At 32.1% G+C, this 13,828-nt stretch overlaps 2 protein-coding genes and 1 pseudogene across 4 annotated transcripts; all 3 read left to right on the top strand.

Moving 5' to 3' along the window:
• Window positions 1–3,659: 3,659 nt before the first annotated feature.
• LOC124915027 lies at window positions 3,660–7,075 on the top strand (annotated as a pseudogene).
• Window positions 7,076–8,882: 1,807 nt separating this feature from the next.
• LOC124915101 (ribonuclease 3-like protein 3) lies at window positions 8,883–10,374 on the top strand. Of its 3 annotated transcripts, none has more exons than XM_047455758.1 (4): window positions 8,883–9,022; window positions 9,197–9,585; window positions 9,671–9,817; window positions 10,005–10,374. In XM_047455758.1, the coding sequence occupies exons 1-4, from the start codon at window positions 8,920–8,922 to the stop codon at window positions 10,260–10,262; spliced, it is 897 nt and encodes a 298-aa protein (XP_047311714.1). In that variant the 5' UTR covers window positions 8,883–8,919; the 3' UTR covers window positions 10,263–10,374. The 3 variants fall into 3 exon arrangements, with proteins under 3 accessions (XP_047311714.1, XP_047311713.1, XP_047311715.1); XM_047455757.1 differs by having other exon boundaries at window positions 9,152–9,585; XM_047455759.1 differs by having other exon boundaries at window positions 8,892–9,022; window positions 9,168–9,585.
• Window positions 10,375–11,783: 1,409 nt separating this feature from the next.
• On the top strand, window positions 11,784–12,939 carry LOC124915210 (40S ribosomal protein S24-1). Its single transcript, XM_047455887.1, has 5 exons — window positions 11,784–11,921; window positions 12,226–12,267; window positions 12,346–12,516; window positions 12,587–12,673; window positions 12,754–12,939. Exons 1-5 carry the CDS (start codon window positions 11,850–11,852, stop codon window positions 12,793–12,795), a joined length of 414 nt encoding a protein of 137 aa, XP_047311843.1. The 5' UTR covers window positions 11,784–11,849; the 3' UTR covers window positions 12,796–12,939.
• The last annotated feature ends 889 nt before the right edge of the window (window positions 12,940–13,828 follow it).

Genomic DNA, 13,828 nt, shown 5'->3' with positions numbered 1-13,828 from the left:
GCGCAAAGAGGTGAATCCGTCTTCGCATGATATTATGCGTTGGCAAGATATTAATACCTTTAAGGCTAGTTATTTCTACTCCTTAATTGTTGAGAATGCACCTTACAATTTTATTTGGGAGAAGTTATGGTAGTCTAAACTCCCATCGAAGATCTCTTTCTTTGGATGGAGTGTCATGCACGGAGGGATTTTAACGGATGATAAATGCATGAAAAAATGGTGTATTATGGCGAGTCTTTGTCGAATGTGTCATAAAGAGGTGGAGTCAGCGCCTCACTTGTTCTTACATTGTGATGGAGTGTTGGCGATTTGGAGACTTTTATGGAATATGACTGGTATTCAGTGGGTTATGCCAAAATCTATTGTTAGTTGTTGGGAAGTTTGGATAGAGACAGTGAGTTCGGTTGGGATGACTCGTTGGACCACTATCCCACTTATCTTTTGGTGGACCATTTGGCTTGAAAGAAACCGAAGAACGTTTAGTAATCGTAGCCGACCAATGCGTCTAATTCATAATTCTATTATTATGACAATCGGGGAGGTTTCTTTGGGAAAACCAGTTGATGCGGTCGGGGAACTCATTGATCTTATTGAAGATCTCCGTGCTCGTTAAAATTTGTTTTTTTGTCATACCCTTTGGTCATTTGTGAACATATTTATGTCACGTTGTTTATTTGTTTTTATTTTTGTTTTTCTATCTTTCTTTTCTTGTTATGTTTTTGTCGTTATGCTTAAACGACTCTCATTTATATAATTTGCATGGACCTTTTTTAAAAAAAAAAAATCAATTCTTATGTTTGAAATAACTTTAGAATTATAATTCAATTTTAATTTTTTTTTTAAAATATATAATAAAAACAATATGAATATATATTATCAATACTAATAAGATATTTATTTTACACAACTTATTATGATAACTTAAGTATCAAAGAGTTTTTGCTTATAGATCAATCTCATGAGACAAAGAGATAAGAAAGAGAAATTATTTTATTTTTTCAACAAATGAGGTGATAACATTTTATTTTTCTCTTATTCCCGGTTATTTTGATGCTACTCATACATGCATAGATAAATTATTTATTTTTTCAACAAATGAGGTGATAACATGTTATTTCTCTTTTATTCCCGGTTATTTTTTATGTTACTCATACATGCAGCATCTCACTCATAAAATGATACTTATATACAAAAATAAAGTATCACTCTCCTCATTTGTTGATTTTTTTTCTTTTTGAACATGTGGCGTTGTCTTAGTGGATATATGCTGCTTGTATAGGTAATATCGAACTAACCCTTATTCCCTCTCCAAATTCCCTCCTCAATCATTTCTTATTTTAATTATTGTATTTCAATTTCAGATAATTCGAGTAATATGAATAGACTATATATCCTATTATAAAATATCGATTTTGTTATATAAAAGTTTATATTCAATTTTATATTTGATTATGTTTTCTTGGTTCGAATTAAATAGGTACAATAATACAAATGGTTCCAATAAATTTAAAAGATACCCATAATAATATGAACTACAAATGATCTTATGATAGACTAGCATGTATCCCGTGCATTTGTACGAGTAATAATATAAAAAACCGTGAAAAAAATATTACGGTAAAATTTTTATGGACGGGTCAACCCACAATTCGACCCAAGTATCTATTTACTCTCACATATATCCAAATTAACCACAACTCTCAACCCGGCAATCCGGACACTTTAAAAATTAAGCATCATTATATATATATATATATATATATATATATATATATTAGTTAGTTAAAAAATTGAACTTATATTGTTAAAATGTCACACATTTATCAAATTTTGGCTTGAATTTAAAATATAAATTGTTATTAGCCTAGTTGGTTAAAAGGTTGTATTTGTTTTGTTAAGTTGCAAGTTCGAACCATACCTATAATATTTTTAATTTTATTTTTAACCGTTTTAAATTTATGGTCGGGTCAACCCACAATCCGACTCAAGTATCCATTTACTCTCACATATATCCAAATTAACCAAAGCTCTCGACCCGTCAATCCGGACATTTTAAAATTTAAGCATCATTATATATATATATATATTAGTTAGTTAAAAAGTTGAACTTATATCGTTAAAATGTCACGCGTTTATCAAATTTTAGGTTGAATTTAAAATATAAAGTGTTATTACCCTAGTTGGTTAAAAGGTTGTACTTGTTTTGTTAGGTTGCAAGTTCAAACCATACCTATAGCATTTTTAATTTTATTTTTAACCGTTTTAAGTTTAAGGGCGGGTCGACCCAAGTATCCATTTACTCTCACATATATCCAAATTAACCACAGCTCTCGACCCGTCAATCCGGACATTTTAAAAATTAAGCATCATTATATATATATATTTATATATATATATATATATATATATTAGTTAGTTAAAAAGTTGAACTTATATCGTTAAAATGTCACGCGTTTATCAAATTTTAGGTTGAATTTAAAATATAAAGTGTTATTACCCTAGTTGGTTAAAAGGTTGTACTTGTTTTATTAGGTTGCAAGTTCAAACCATACCTATAGCATTTTTAATTTTATTTTTAACCGTTTTAAGTTTATGGGCGGGTCGACCCAAGTATCCATTTACTCTCACATATATCCAAATTAACCACAGCTCTCGACCCGGCAATTCGGACACTTTAAAAATTAAGCATCATTATATATATATATATATATTAGTTAGTTAAAAAATTGAACTTATATTGTTAAAATGTCACGCGTTTATCAAATTTTGGTTTGAATTTAAAATATAAAGTGTTATTAGCCTAGTTGGTTAAAAGGTTGTACTTATTTTTGTTAGGTTGCAAGTTCGAACCATACCTATAGCATTTTTAATTTTATTTTTAACCGTTTTATGTTTATGGGCGGGTCGACCCAAGTATCCATTCTCATCCCGGCAATCTGAACACTTTAAAAATTAAGCATCATTATATAATATAGATATATGAAAAATGATTGGGATAAGAGATTGAGAAAGAGATTGAGTGAAAAAATAAAATAATCTCACTTATTTATTTCTTCACATTTATTCCACTTATTCTCTCTTTCATTCCACTCATAAATGGATATTAATATATATATTTTTTTTTAATATGATCAACTAAAATTTATTTATTATTATTTTTATTTTTGAAAACTTATGCAATATTATATAAATCATAATCGTTTAATTATAACACAAAAATAATAAAAAAAAAATACATAATATTTACATTGTCGGTAATATTTCAACGAGATTAAACATTTAAGAGATTAAACATTTAAGAGAAACTATAAAAATATATTTAAAAAAATAATCACAACAAACAAACATAACTTAAAATATTTTATATTATTAAATATTAATAATCACTCAACCTAAATAACCATTTTATTAATTTTCTATCAATTTGATTTATTTACTTTTTCTAATAATAAAAATACAAAATGAAACAATGTTTAATAAGTTATTTGAATAAATAGACATAAGATATAAATAAATAGTAATGATTTAATCTAAAATAATTAACATAAAAAATGAGACCTTTAATAATTGTTTGACTAAATCAATGGTGACGGCTATAAATAAATATATTGAATAAATAGAAAGCAAAGAGGATTATTCCCTCGCCGGAGAAAAAGTCTGAATATACTGATGACGGTATCGCCGGTGTGGGTCCATTGCCGGCAATCTCAAACTTTCTCCATAACTGTCAAATGGAACAAAAAGGTTTCCTTTTTCTCTCTCTCTCTCTAACCAATCAACGGGTTTTTGACGTCTTCAATTGAATAGCTTCGGTCAACTCATCTTCTTCTTATGTTCTTAATCTCTGCAATTTGCAAAATTTGCAATTGATTTGATCTCTAGCTTTCTAGATTTGATCATATGTTCTATTCAGAGCTGAAGCTGAGGCTAGTGTTAGGGTTTCTCTTCCTGACCGCCTCATCTCTATGTTTAACAGCCGAATCGAAATGTTCAAAGGGATGCAACTTAGCTTTGGGTTCTTACTATCTTTGGACCGGAACCAATTTCACTTTCATCTCCCAACTCACCAACACAGATATACCCAATATTCTTAGCTACAATCCGCAGATCCCCAACCAGGATAGTCTCATCGCCGGTACCAGAATCGTCATTCCCTTCTCATGCGACTGTCTCCATAACGGAGACTTCCTTGGCCACGTCTTCTCCTACGTTGTGAAATCCAGCGATACTTACAGTCGAATTTCCGGATTATACTACTCAAACTTGACCACAATTGAACAGCTACAGCGGTTCAACAGTTATGACCCCAACAATATACCCGACACCGGTGTGACTATCAACGTTACTGTTAATTGTTCCTGCGGTGACAGTTCGGTGTCTAAGGATTATGGGTTGTTCATAACGTACCCTCTCTTACCTGTAGACACGTTGGATTCCATTGCGTTGGCTAGTAATTTGAGCAGAAATGTATTGCAGGCTTATAATCCTAATGCCAATTTCAGTGCAGGCACTGGTGTGGTTTATATCCCTGGCAAAGGTGTGTTTCTTCATAACCAAATCATATCTTTTCAATTGTGTTTAATTGAGATAGTTATAATGATTGATAAGAGGATGGATGAATGATTGAATGATGGGTTATTCAAGATTAAACACAAATAACTCAAACTGAATAAGGCCTGAGTGTGTTTGTTTGTTCCACATTAGAAAGAAAAACAAGAATATATTGAAGCCCATCTACATAGTTCATAAGATCAGTATACCATTAGTTACTACTTTCAAGTGATGTATTCTTCTTTACAGATCAAACAGGAACCTATCCGCCATTGAAGTCCGCCAGCAAGTAAGGTTCAGTTGTTTATCGTTTTTATGTCAACTGCTTTCGAATGGAGTTTTAACTTGTTCAATGTATTGACATTTGCAGATCAGGTTGGTTCTATCCGTTCAATTTTTATTAATCAGATGCTGTGGAGAAGAAGACAGGAAGTTTCACATATCTTAAAACCATTTTTTGTAAACCAGGGCTATCAGGTGGAGCGATCGTCGGTGTAGCTGTAGGCGTAGCAGCAGCGGTTATAATCTTGTTGGCAGTCGTATTCTACATTTTGAAACAGCGGAAGAAGAGAGTTGGTGACAAGTTATTACTATCCTCCTTTGATGAAATACCTCTTCAACCAACAAGTAGGATTTGTTTTTTAAATCTTCTGTTTGATAAGTGAACCCGGGCCCTGATTAAGTATTCTGGCTGTTTTTCGCAGCTCCAGGAAGTGCAACACACAAAGAATCTAACTCGGCTGTTTCTCCTGGCCTGATGGGCTTAACTGTGGAGAAATCTGTCGAGTTTACTTATGAGGAGCTTGCAAGTGCAACTGATGACTTCAGTCTTGCAAATAAGATTGGTCAAGGTGGATTCGGGGCTGTTTACTATGCGGAGCTGCGATCCGAGGTTTGTTCTAGTTTATAATATTTTCGATGAATCTATATTACACAAGATCCTGAGAAATTTCTATGCAGAAAGCAGCAATCAAGAAGATGGATATGCAAGCTACTAAAGAATTCCTGGCCGAACTTAAAGTCTTGACTCGTGTTCATCATTTGAACCTGGTATTCAACCGTTCACGACCTCAGCCATTGTTCGTTATTTGTTGATAATGTAATTAAGACTATTGCAGGTGCGTTTGATTGGATATTGCGTTCAAGGTTCATTATTTCTTGTTTATGAATACATCGAAAATGGTAATTTAAGCCAGCATCTGCGTAGATCAGGTGAGAATTGTATGTTGGTGGGTTAGTTTATGTAAACGAATAAAATTGAAATGTTTTAATAGGATTTGTTTTTTTAGGTAGTAGGGATCCTCTTTCTTGGTCTACCCGAGTGCAAATTGCCCTTGATTCGGCAAGAGGACTTGAGTATATCCACGAGCATACTGTTCCTGTCTATATTCATCGTGATATCAAGTCCGCAAATATTTTGATCGATAAAAATTTCCACGCAAAGGTTCTAGAGATTTGATTTTTTTTTCTTCTCTTTATTGTTACACAACTCATGCCGGTTTCCCTTTTCAGGTTGCGGATTTTGGCTTAGCAAAGCTGACTGATGTTGGGAGCAGCACAACTGCAACGAAAGTTGTGGGAACGTTTGGTTACATGCCACCCGAGTAAGAAGCTTTTCATTTTTTATACTTTTAATATCGCGTTTGAGATAACTAAAAAAATTGTATGGTGAAAATTTTCAGATATGCTCAATATGGTGACGCGTCGCCTAAAGTCGATGTATATGCTTTTGGGGTTGTCCTTTACGAGCTCATTTCAGCCAAGGAAGCGGTTATAAGGACTGATAATTCCTCGTCTGAATCCAAGGGTCTTGTTGCTTTGGTAAGTTAAGCTTTTCTTATGCCCATTTGAAAACACTTCCAGACGAGAAACTGTCAATCTATGTGACTAATTTCTGTTTCCAAACGCGTTTCCATCCTCTTTACCAGTTTGATGAGGTCCTCAGTCAGCCTGAGCCGAAACCAGATCTTCCAAAACTGATTGACCCTAGGCTTGGGGATGACTACCCTCTTGACTCAGTTTGTAAGGTGAAAATAAATTAAATGCTCGAGGTTCTTTGGTTAGTTTGTTCAATTGTAACCGTAACTTGATTAACAGATGGCTCAGCTGGCTAAAGCTTGCACGCAAGAGAATCCTCAGTTAAGGCCTAGCATGCGATCTATTGTTGTGGCATTAATGACCCTTTCGTCCTCCACTGAAGATTGGGACATTGGATCGTTCTACGATAATCAAGCTTTTGTCAATTTAATGTCGGGAAGGTAACAAATTACGCCAAATGGGGAGCCAAATACGGGTTGTTGTACATGTGTGAGATTTTGAATGTATATATATCGATCTATTGATTATGATATTGGGTCGGGTAGACTTGATTTGTCATGTTGTTGGTTAATAATGTTCATGTAACTTTGTTTCATTGTAATAGTAATAGTAATAGTGTACACGAACCATAGATCTTTTAGGTTACAAACTACAAATGATCAATTTATGTCTACACTAATAATTCACAGTTTGTCATTTGGGATCAGGTATAGACTAATAACTTTATTTTGGGAAATTTGAGCAGCGCTTGTGACCCTTTTTTTTTTTAATGACAATTGTACCTTTGCGTAACGAAACTCCAGTAACCGGATTTTTTTATTTTTTCAAATTTTTTTTCCATCTCGCAGTTGCGTGACGCAACTGGGGTTGCGTGACGCGATTGCGTGACGCAACTGGGGTTGCGTGACGCAACTGGAGCATTTTCGTTCAAAAAATTTCATAATTAAAATTTTTTAAAAAATAAAAAATTGCGTCACGCAACCTGAGGATACGTGACGTAATAGGGACATTTTCGTCAGAAAAAAAAGGGGTCACCAGCGCTATTTAAATTAGTGACCCTCACTTTCCGCATTTAGGCCTCTTTTTACGGTCCTTGAAATAATCATCACCAACAGTAAGTGTAGCAGGAACCCAAACTTTTGGCTGATTTAAAGATTGGTAAATTATGCAAATATTAGTAAAACATTTGTATCACAATTATTTTTGAAAATTCAAAATATTTAGATGTGATTTAATTAGATAGAATTTTTTATAAATAAAAATTTGATAAAAAATAAATAAATTTTAATAAAACTATGTCAAACTAAAATATTTAATCAACCTTTTCTAATCAACATAATTAATTTGTATTTTTTTATATATAAAATGAAGAAATAAATTAAATAAGAAGCTACAGAGCCAATTCCAATAAACGGTCCCATTGGCGTGCATCTAGTAGGAATTGAACCTACGAATTCGCCAATTATGAGATGGGCGCTTTAACCATTCAGCCATGGATGCTTAGCGGGATCTTCGTACATGGTGAATAACCAAATTCTAATTGAAATCAAATCAACTTAATTTAGGTTTTTGTAAAAAATTATTATTATATAGATGTGTTTTTACTTCAATTTTGTTTAATTAGTTATAAAATTAGTTTAAAAAATGTCACATTATAAATGATTAGATATATAAGACTCCATATCCAAACAATTATCAATCCGAACATATATGTTATATCTAATCCGCTTGATCTATGGTCATGATGTAGGATTTTTGTGAATTTTGATTGAATATAACTAGGATCGTAAACTAGCCGACTTAAGCTAAGTTGAATAGTTCCATACTCGAGTTCGACTCGTTTAACATATATTCGGATTCAAACTTTTATATTAGAGTTAGAACTCAACTCGGCTGACATGTATTTAGTTAGGTAAACAAGTTGTTCGAGCTTGACTCGTTTACGACCTAGAAAACTGATTCACATAATGCGGAAGAGGATTATTGTTTTTGGTTATTAAATATTAATATATTAAACGATGTTTTAAACAAGTATTTAAATGAACATGTTCACGTGCTCATAAATAAGTCTATAAACTAACATTTTCACGAGTTTTAAACGAATATGTTCGCGAACCCATTAACAAACATTTATACGAAACGAACATGTTCGTGACTCGACGAGTCGAATATCTAAAAACTCTATCTTAACTCCTTTAAATTTTAATATTTTTAAATGAATTCGAATTTGACTCGTTAAGACTAAAGAACGAGTTTGAACGGTCTTTTTTTATCGACTTTTTATTTACATCCTTACCGAAGTATTAAATTCAGATTTAAATTTATCTAATAAAAAATATTTATATATATTTATTAAATAATTTAATTTTTTATATATAGAATAATAATATTTAATATAAATAAAAATGTAATTTTGATTACCCTATTACAAAATGATAGTCTCTGTCTCGAGTCTCGACGGACCTGGGAGGAGTTGCGGTAGCAATTGACGGCGAAGCTTGACTTCGGAGACTGTATCCATGCGTGTGTGAGAGAGAGACTTTGCAATCAATGGCGGGATCCTCGTGGCTGCAGTCATTCCTCTCTCCCGCAGTGAGAAGATGTTTCCCCTCTCAATACATCAAACCCTTAACCGAACACCTCCGCCGTCACGGTTAGTCTTTCTCTCTAGCACCAGAACGCATACAAAACTATCCAAATCTGTCTACAATGTAGTTTATACGCATCTTCTATAATCTAGTTTCAATAAAGGGAGATACTTTGATTAATTCCAGTTCAATAGTGTATTTTGTTCATAGAGAAGGAACTTATCCACAACTATCAACAGGCCTTCTTGGTGGTGGTCTTATGATGAAGGTTCTTGTAGAAGAAGAACAAGATGATAATGAATTGAAAACTAGTACATCATTCCCATGTCTTTCTGAAGTGGAAGATATCATTGGATACAAGTTTAACAACCAGTTATTACTACAAGAAGCCTTTACACATGTTTCTTGCAATAAGAATCTGTCATATGAACGACTTGAATACGTGGGTGACTCTGTTTTGAATCTTTTAATCTCCAAGCAACAGTTCTTCGTATACCCAAATCTTCAACCTGGAATTCTTAGTCATTTACGTGCAGCTAATATTGATACAGAAAAGCTTGCTCGTGCTGCTGTTAAACACAAATTGCATAGATATTTGCAGCATAATCACCCCGCTTTAAGTAAACAAGTAAGTGAGTAAATGGTTCAATACTGACTGATTTCATTATATATATTATTGTGAATCAAACTGATGCGACTCTTTATGAGAGCAGATTGGAGCTTTCATGAGTGATCTGTCAAGGTTTCCTTTGCATTCACATGGATTGATTGATGCTCCTAAGGTTCTTGCTGATATTGTTGAATCAACAATAGGAGCAACTTTTATTGACAGCAATTCGTCGATGGACATCACCTGGAAGGTGGGTTCTCTTCTTGTTTATAAGTGGAATATCTATATGGTGCAAATTGAGGGATTTCAGTACACATCCATTTTCCTCTTATTATAAGTTTACAACTTGTCTTGGGTAACTAAACTGAAAACTAATGGTGTATCTATATGGTGCAATTTGAACAATGATAAAAGATTGTTTTGTTTGTTTATGACAGGTAGCGAAAACCTTACTGCAGCCAATGATAACTCGAGAAACACTGCAAGATCATCCGATGAAGAAGCTCCATGAGACTTGCCAGAAGAGAGGAATGAAAATAAGATTGCAAGATCTATGGGTAAAAGAAGGCGCTTATCAAATCATAGTAGATGGACATTTGAAAGGAAGAGGTGAGTGTCGTGCCAAGAAGGAAATCGCACTTAATAGAGCAGCACATAATGCCTATAACCAGATAGTTAGAAATTTGGGTTCATAAATGAAAATTTAACTTAATCCTTGTGGCTAATTATTGCTTATACAGTTAATAATTTGAGATTTATCTTCATTATTTGAATCAAATCTACATTTATATTTGAATTTCTAGACTATTTGGCTTTTTTTTTTCTTTCTTCCACTTTGAGTAACAACTTAAACTCTCTCATACCACAAAAAGAATTTTTCAAATTTAATGTAATATATTCAAATTGAAACATACACATTATAAGGGGTGATCTTTGAAATATTGATATTTCAAATTCATTCAAACTTATATAATTTTATTTCATTTTGTGTGATTATATATACTTAAAATTAGTTTAAATAAATTGAATATGAATTATTTGATCTATAGAATCCAATATTTAAATAGTTATTAAACCAACCAATATTTGATAATTTTCATCCAACATATTTAGGGCTAACAATTTTAGACACGACACGAAAACACGATCCGGACCAAACACGAAAATATCAGGTTAGGGTCATGTATTTTTTTGTTCATGTCAAAATTAGGTGAACCTGATTAATAAACATGTCAAAATTGGGTTGACCTGACATGACCCAAAATTGACCCAATTACCCGTTTATAAGTTTCTTTTGTTGAGTTTTGTGTTATTCTTTTTATTCACTCACTCATTTTTCTTTTGTAAAATTTTTTATAAGTAAATTTGTGATTTAACTTCATTTTTATTTTATATGGATGTCATTTTAATTTGAAATAGAGATATGTGAATTAATTATATCCATTTTGTTCGAGTTGAGTTATGTAAATCGGATCAAACGGGTCAAGTTCATGTCAAACACAAATAAACAATTCAGGTTAAAGATTTTTGACCCAAATTATTAAACAAGTCAGATTTAAGTTATAATCGTTGAACTCGTTAACCTGTCAACCCGAACCCGCCAACCTGAAATTTACTTAAATTGTTACCCCTAATTAAATTTAAGGTCTGAATACAATTCAATATATAATGATTAAAGATTAAAACTAATAATAATTTGTCATATATATATATTTTTTAAAATTATTCTGTTTGAAATATTTTTTCTCTGTTTAAACTATAACGGATTAAGAATGAGAATGAATAGAAAAATTGTGTTCTCCCTCCATTCCGAACAATATATTATATTATCGATAAATTTATTTATTTTTGTTATTTGAACGTTATAAAATTTATATTACACTTGACAATGTATTTTTATTTTTTATTTTATTTTATAAGAGTTTTATATTTTTTATAAAATAATTTTTTAATATATTATAATATATAAAAAGATAATTTAAATATTATTTTTTTTAAAAAATATAGAAAATGTATTATAATATATAAAAAGATTATTTAAATATTATTTTTTTATAAGGGTTTATAAATGATAACTTAAAAATAATTGTATAAAGAAAAAAATATAAATATATAAAAAGGAAGAAAATGTAAACCATGGTCGGGGCGGGGCGGGGCGGGCCGGGCAATAAACCCATATATATTTAAACAGGGAAAATAAGCTTCTTCCACTACCGTATGCTATAAACTTTAGGGTTTCTGCCTCTTTGCAGCTGAAAATCGCCAGATTGAAGAACTAAACCATGGCGGAAAAGGCAGTCACAATTCGAACCAGGAAGTTCATGACCAACAGACTTCTTTCCCGGAAGCAATTCGTATGACTCTCTTCTTTATGTTTAGTTGCACTGCATCCTGCATGCATTTGGGGTCACTAAATTGTTTTTTTAGTTCGTTTTTCTGAAGATATGTATGTTTATAGTTTGTTTATTAAAGAAATCAACAGTTTACACTCCCTTTGATCGTCTGTAATTGGGCGTAGAGGAAACAATCTACCTTCATTCACATTGTAGGTTTCTGAGAGATGAAAAAAATGTTATTAGAGTAGGATGATAAGATAAACTAAAACATTGTTTTAGTTTCTTGTCACTAATCATCAAGTTTGTTCTGTTTTTGGTTCAGATCATTGATGTTCTTCATCCAGGAAGAGCAAACGTTTCCAAGGTAGAATTTTTGTACAGACTGTAATAAATTGAATCTATGACTGTTTTTCTTAATGACTTTTACTTATTATGTTTGAAGGCGGAACTGAAGGAGAAGCTAGCAAGAATGTATGATGTAAAGGATACAAATGCTATTTTTGTTTTCAAGTTCAGAACCCATTTTGGAGGTGGGAAATCAACTGGCTTTGGTTTGATATATGATTCACTCGAGAATGCAAAGAAGTTTGAGCCGAAATACAGGCTTATCAGGGTAAAGTTCTTTAGACATCTATGAGCCAATTGAGAGATAATCTAAATATGATTGAATTTGGTAATGGCAGAATGGGCTGGCCACCAAGGTTGAGAAGTCTAGGAAGCAGATGAAAGAAAGGAAGAACAGAACAAAGAAGATCAGAGGTGTTAAGAAGGTATAAATGTAGACTAATTAATTCTTTCACATTCAAATTTCTAATATTTTTATAACTTTTGTTCTCTCTGAACAATGCAGACCAAGGCTGGTGATGCCGCCAAAGCTGGAAAGAAGAAATGAGACTATGTCTTCTTTTGGGTGTTTTTCATTGTTGGCTAACTATGAGGTCATCATGTTTGTTATTTTTTTTTCATTTGAAGTAAGTTAATTCACTTGAACCTTTTTTGCAATTATCAATGATAGTACTGAGATTCTCTTCTTAAATGTTTACAAGGCTGATAGGTCAAGTATTTATGTGAGAAGAGTTTGATCAAAGATCAAACATAAAGTATTTTTAATTAATTGGAAATTGAGATGATTATAAAAATGTTTGTTTATGGAGGATCTTTGAAAAAAAATCTTTGCTTTGAAGAGATATCAACTATTACAATGGTGCTTATCTCAAATTTCCATTCAGGAACATGCTCTTATGTTAAAATGATTCATCCACTAATGAGCTACGAATTACAGATGATAATAGCTCATTATGGATGAAGAGTTTGACAACCAATTTCCTACCAGTTTAGGATATTGACTATAATGGGGATGATTCTCTTAGTTATTGATTTTAACTCACTTTAATGTATCAGATTGTTAATGAAATAAGATTATATGTAACCAAGTTGAAAAGGGTTATGTTGACATTTGAAAACAAAATGATCATTGACAAGGATGTTGTTGAAAAAACATAAGGTATCAGTTTGGTGTGAATATGAATAATTACTAGAAGCCTACTTTAATAGTTAGTTTTGATAACTTGTGGTAAATTTGGTTGGTGGATATGAATAGTTACAAGAGCCCTAACTTAAGTTAGTTAACTGTAACTTCTTCAACTGATTTAGATTTGCAACATAGTTTTATGTTTAACAGTAGCAACATTGTTTTTTGCTCTATAAGTTTCCTTCCCCACTCTTAATGATTTGTTTATGGCTTTTGTTTCGACGGTTTTGTTTCAAACTTGTCTCGTTTATGATGATATTTTGTCTCCATTACATTTTGCTTCTTAATGAGCGTAGATGAGTTGATTATTAGGTCTGTCCATAATGATATTTTCATCACCCCCTTAGGGTAGAATGGTGAGTTTCTCAAAGATTGTTTTTGAGGAGCTGTTGAC

The sequence above is a fragment of the Impatiens glandulifera genome, chromosome 9 (assembly GCF_907164915.1).
Source record: "Impatiens glandulifera chromosome 9, dImpGla2.1, whole genome shotgun sequence".
Lineage (NCBI taxonomy): Eukaryota > Viridiplantae > Streptophyta > Magnoliopsida > Ericales > Balsaminaceae > Impatiens > Impatiens glandulifera.
This window is presented reverse-complemented; position numbering and strand designations above follow the sequence as displayed.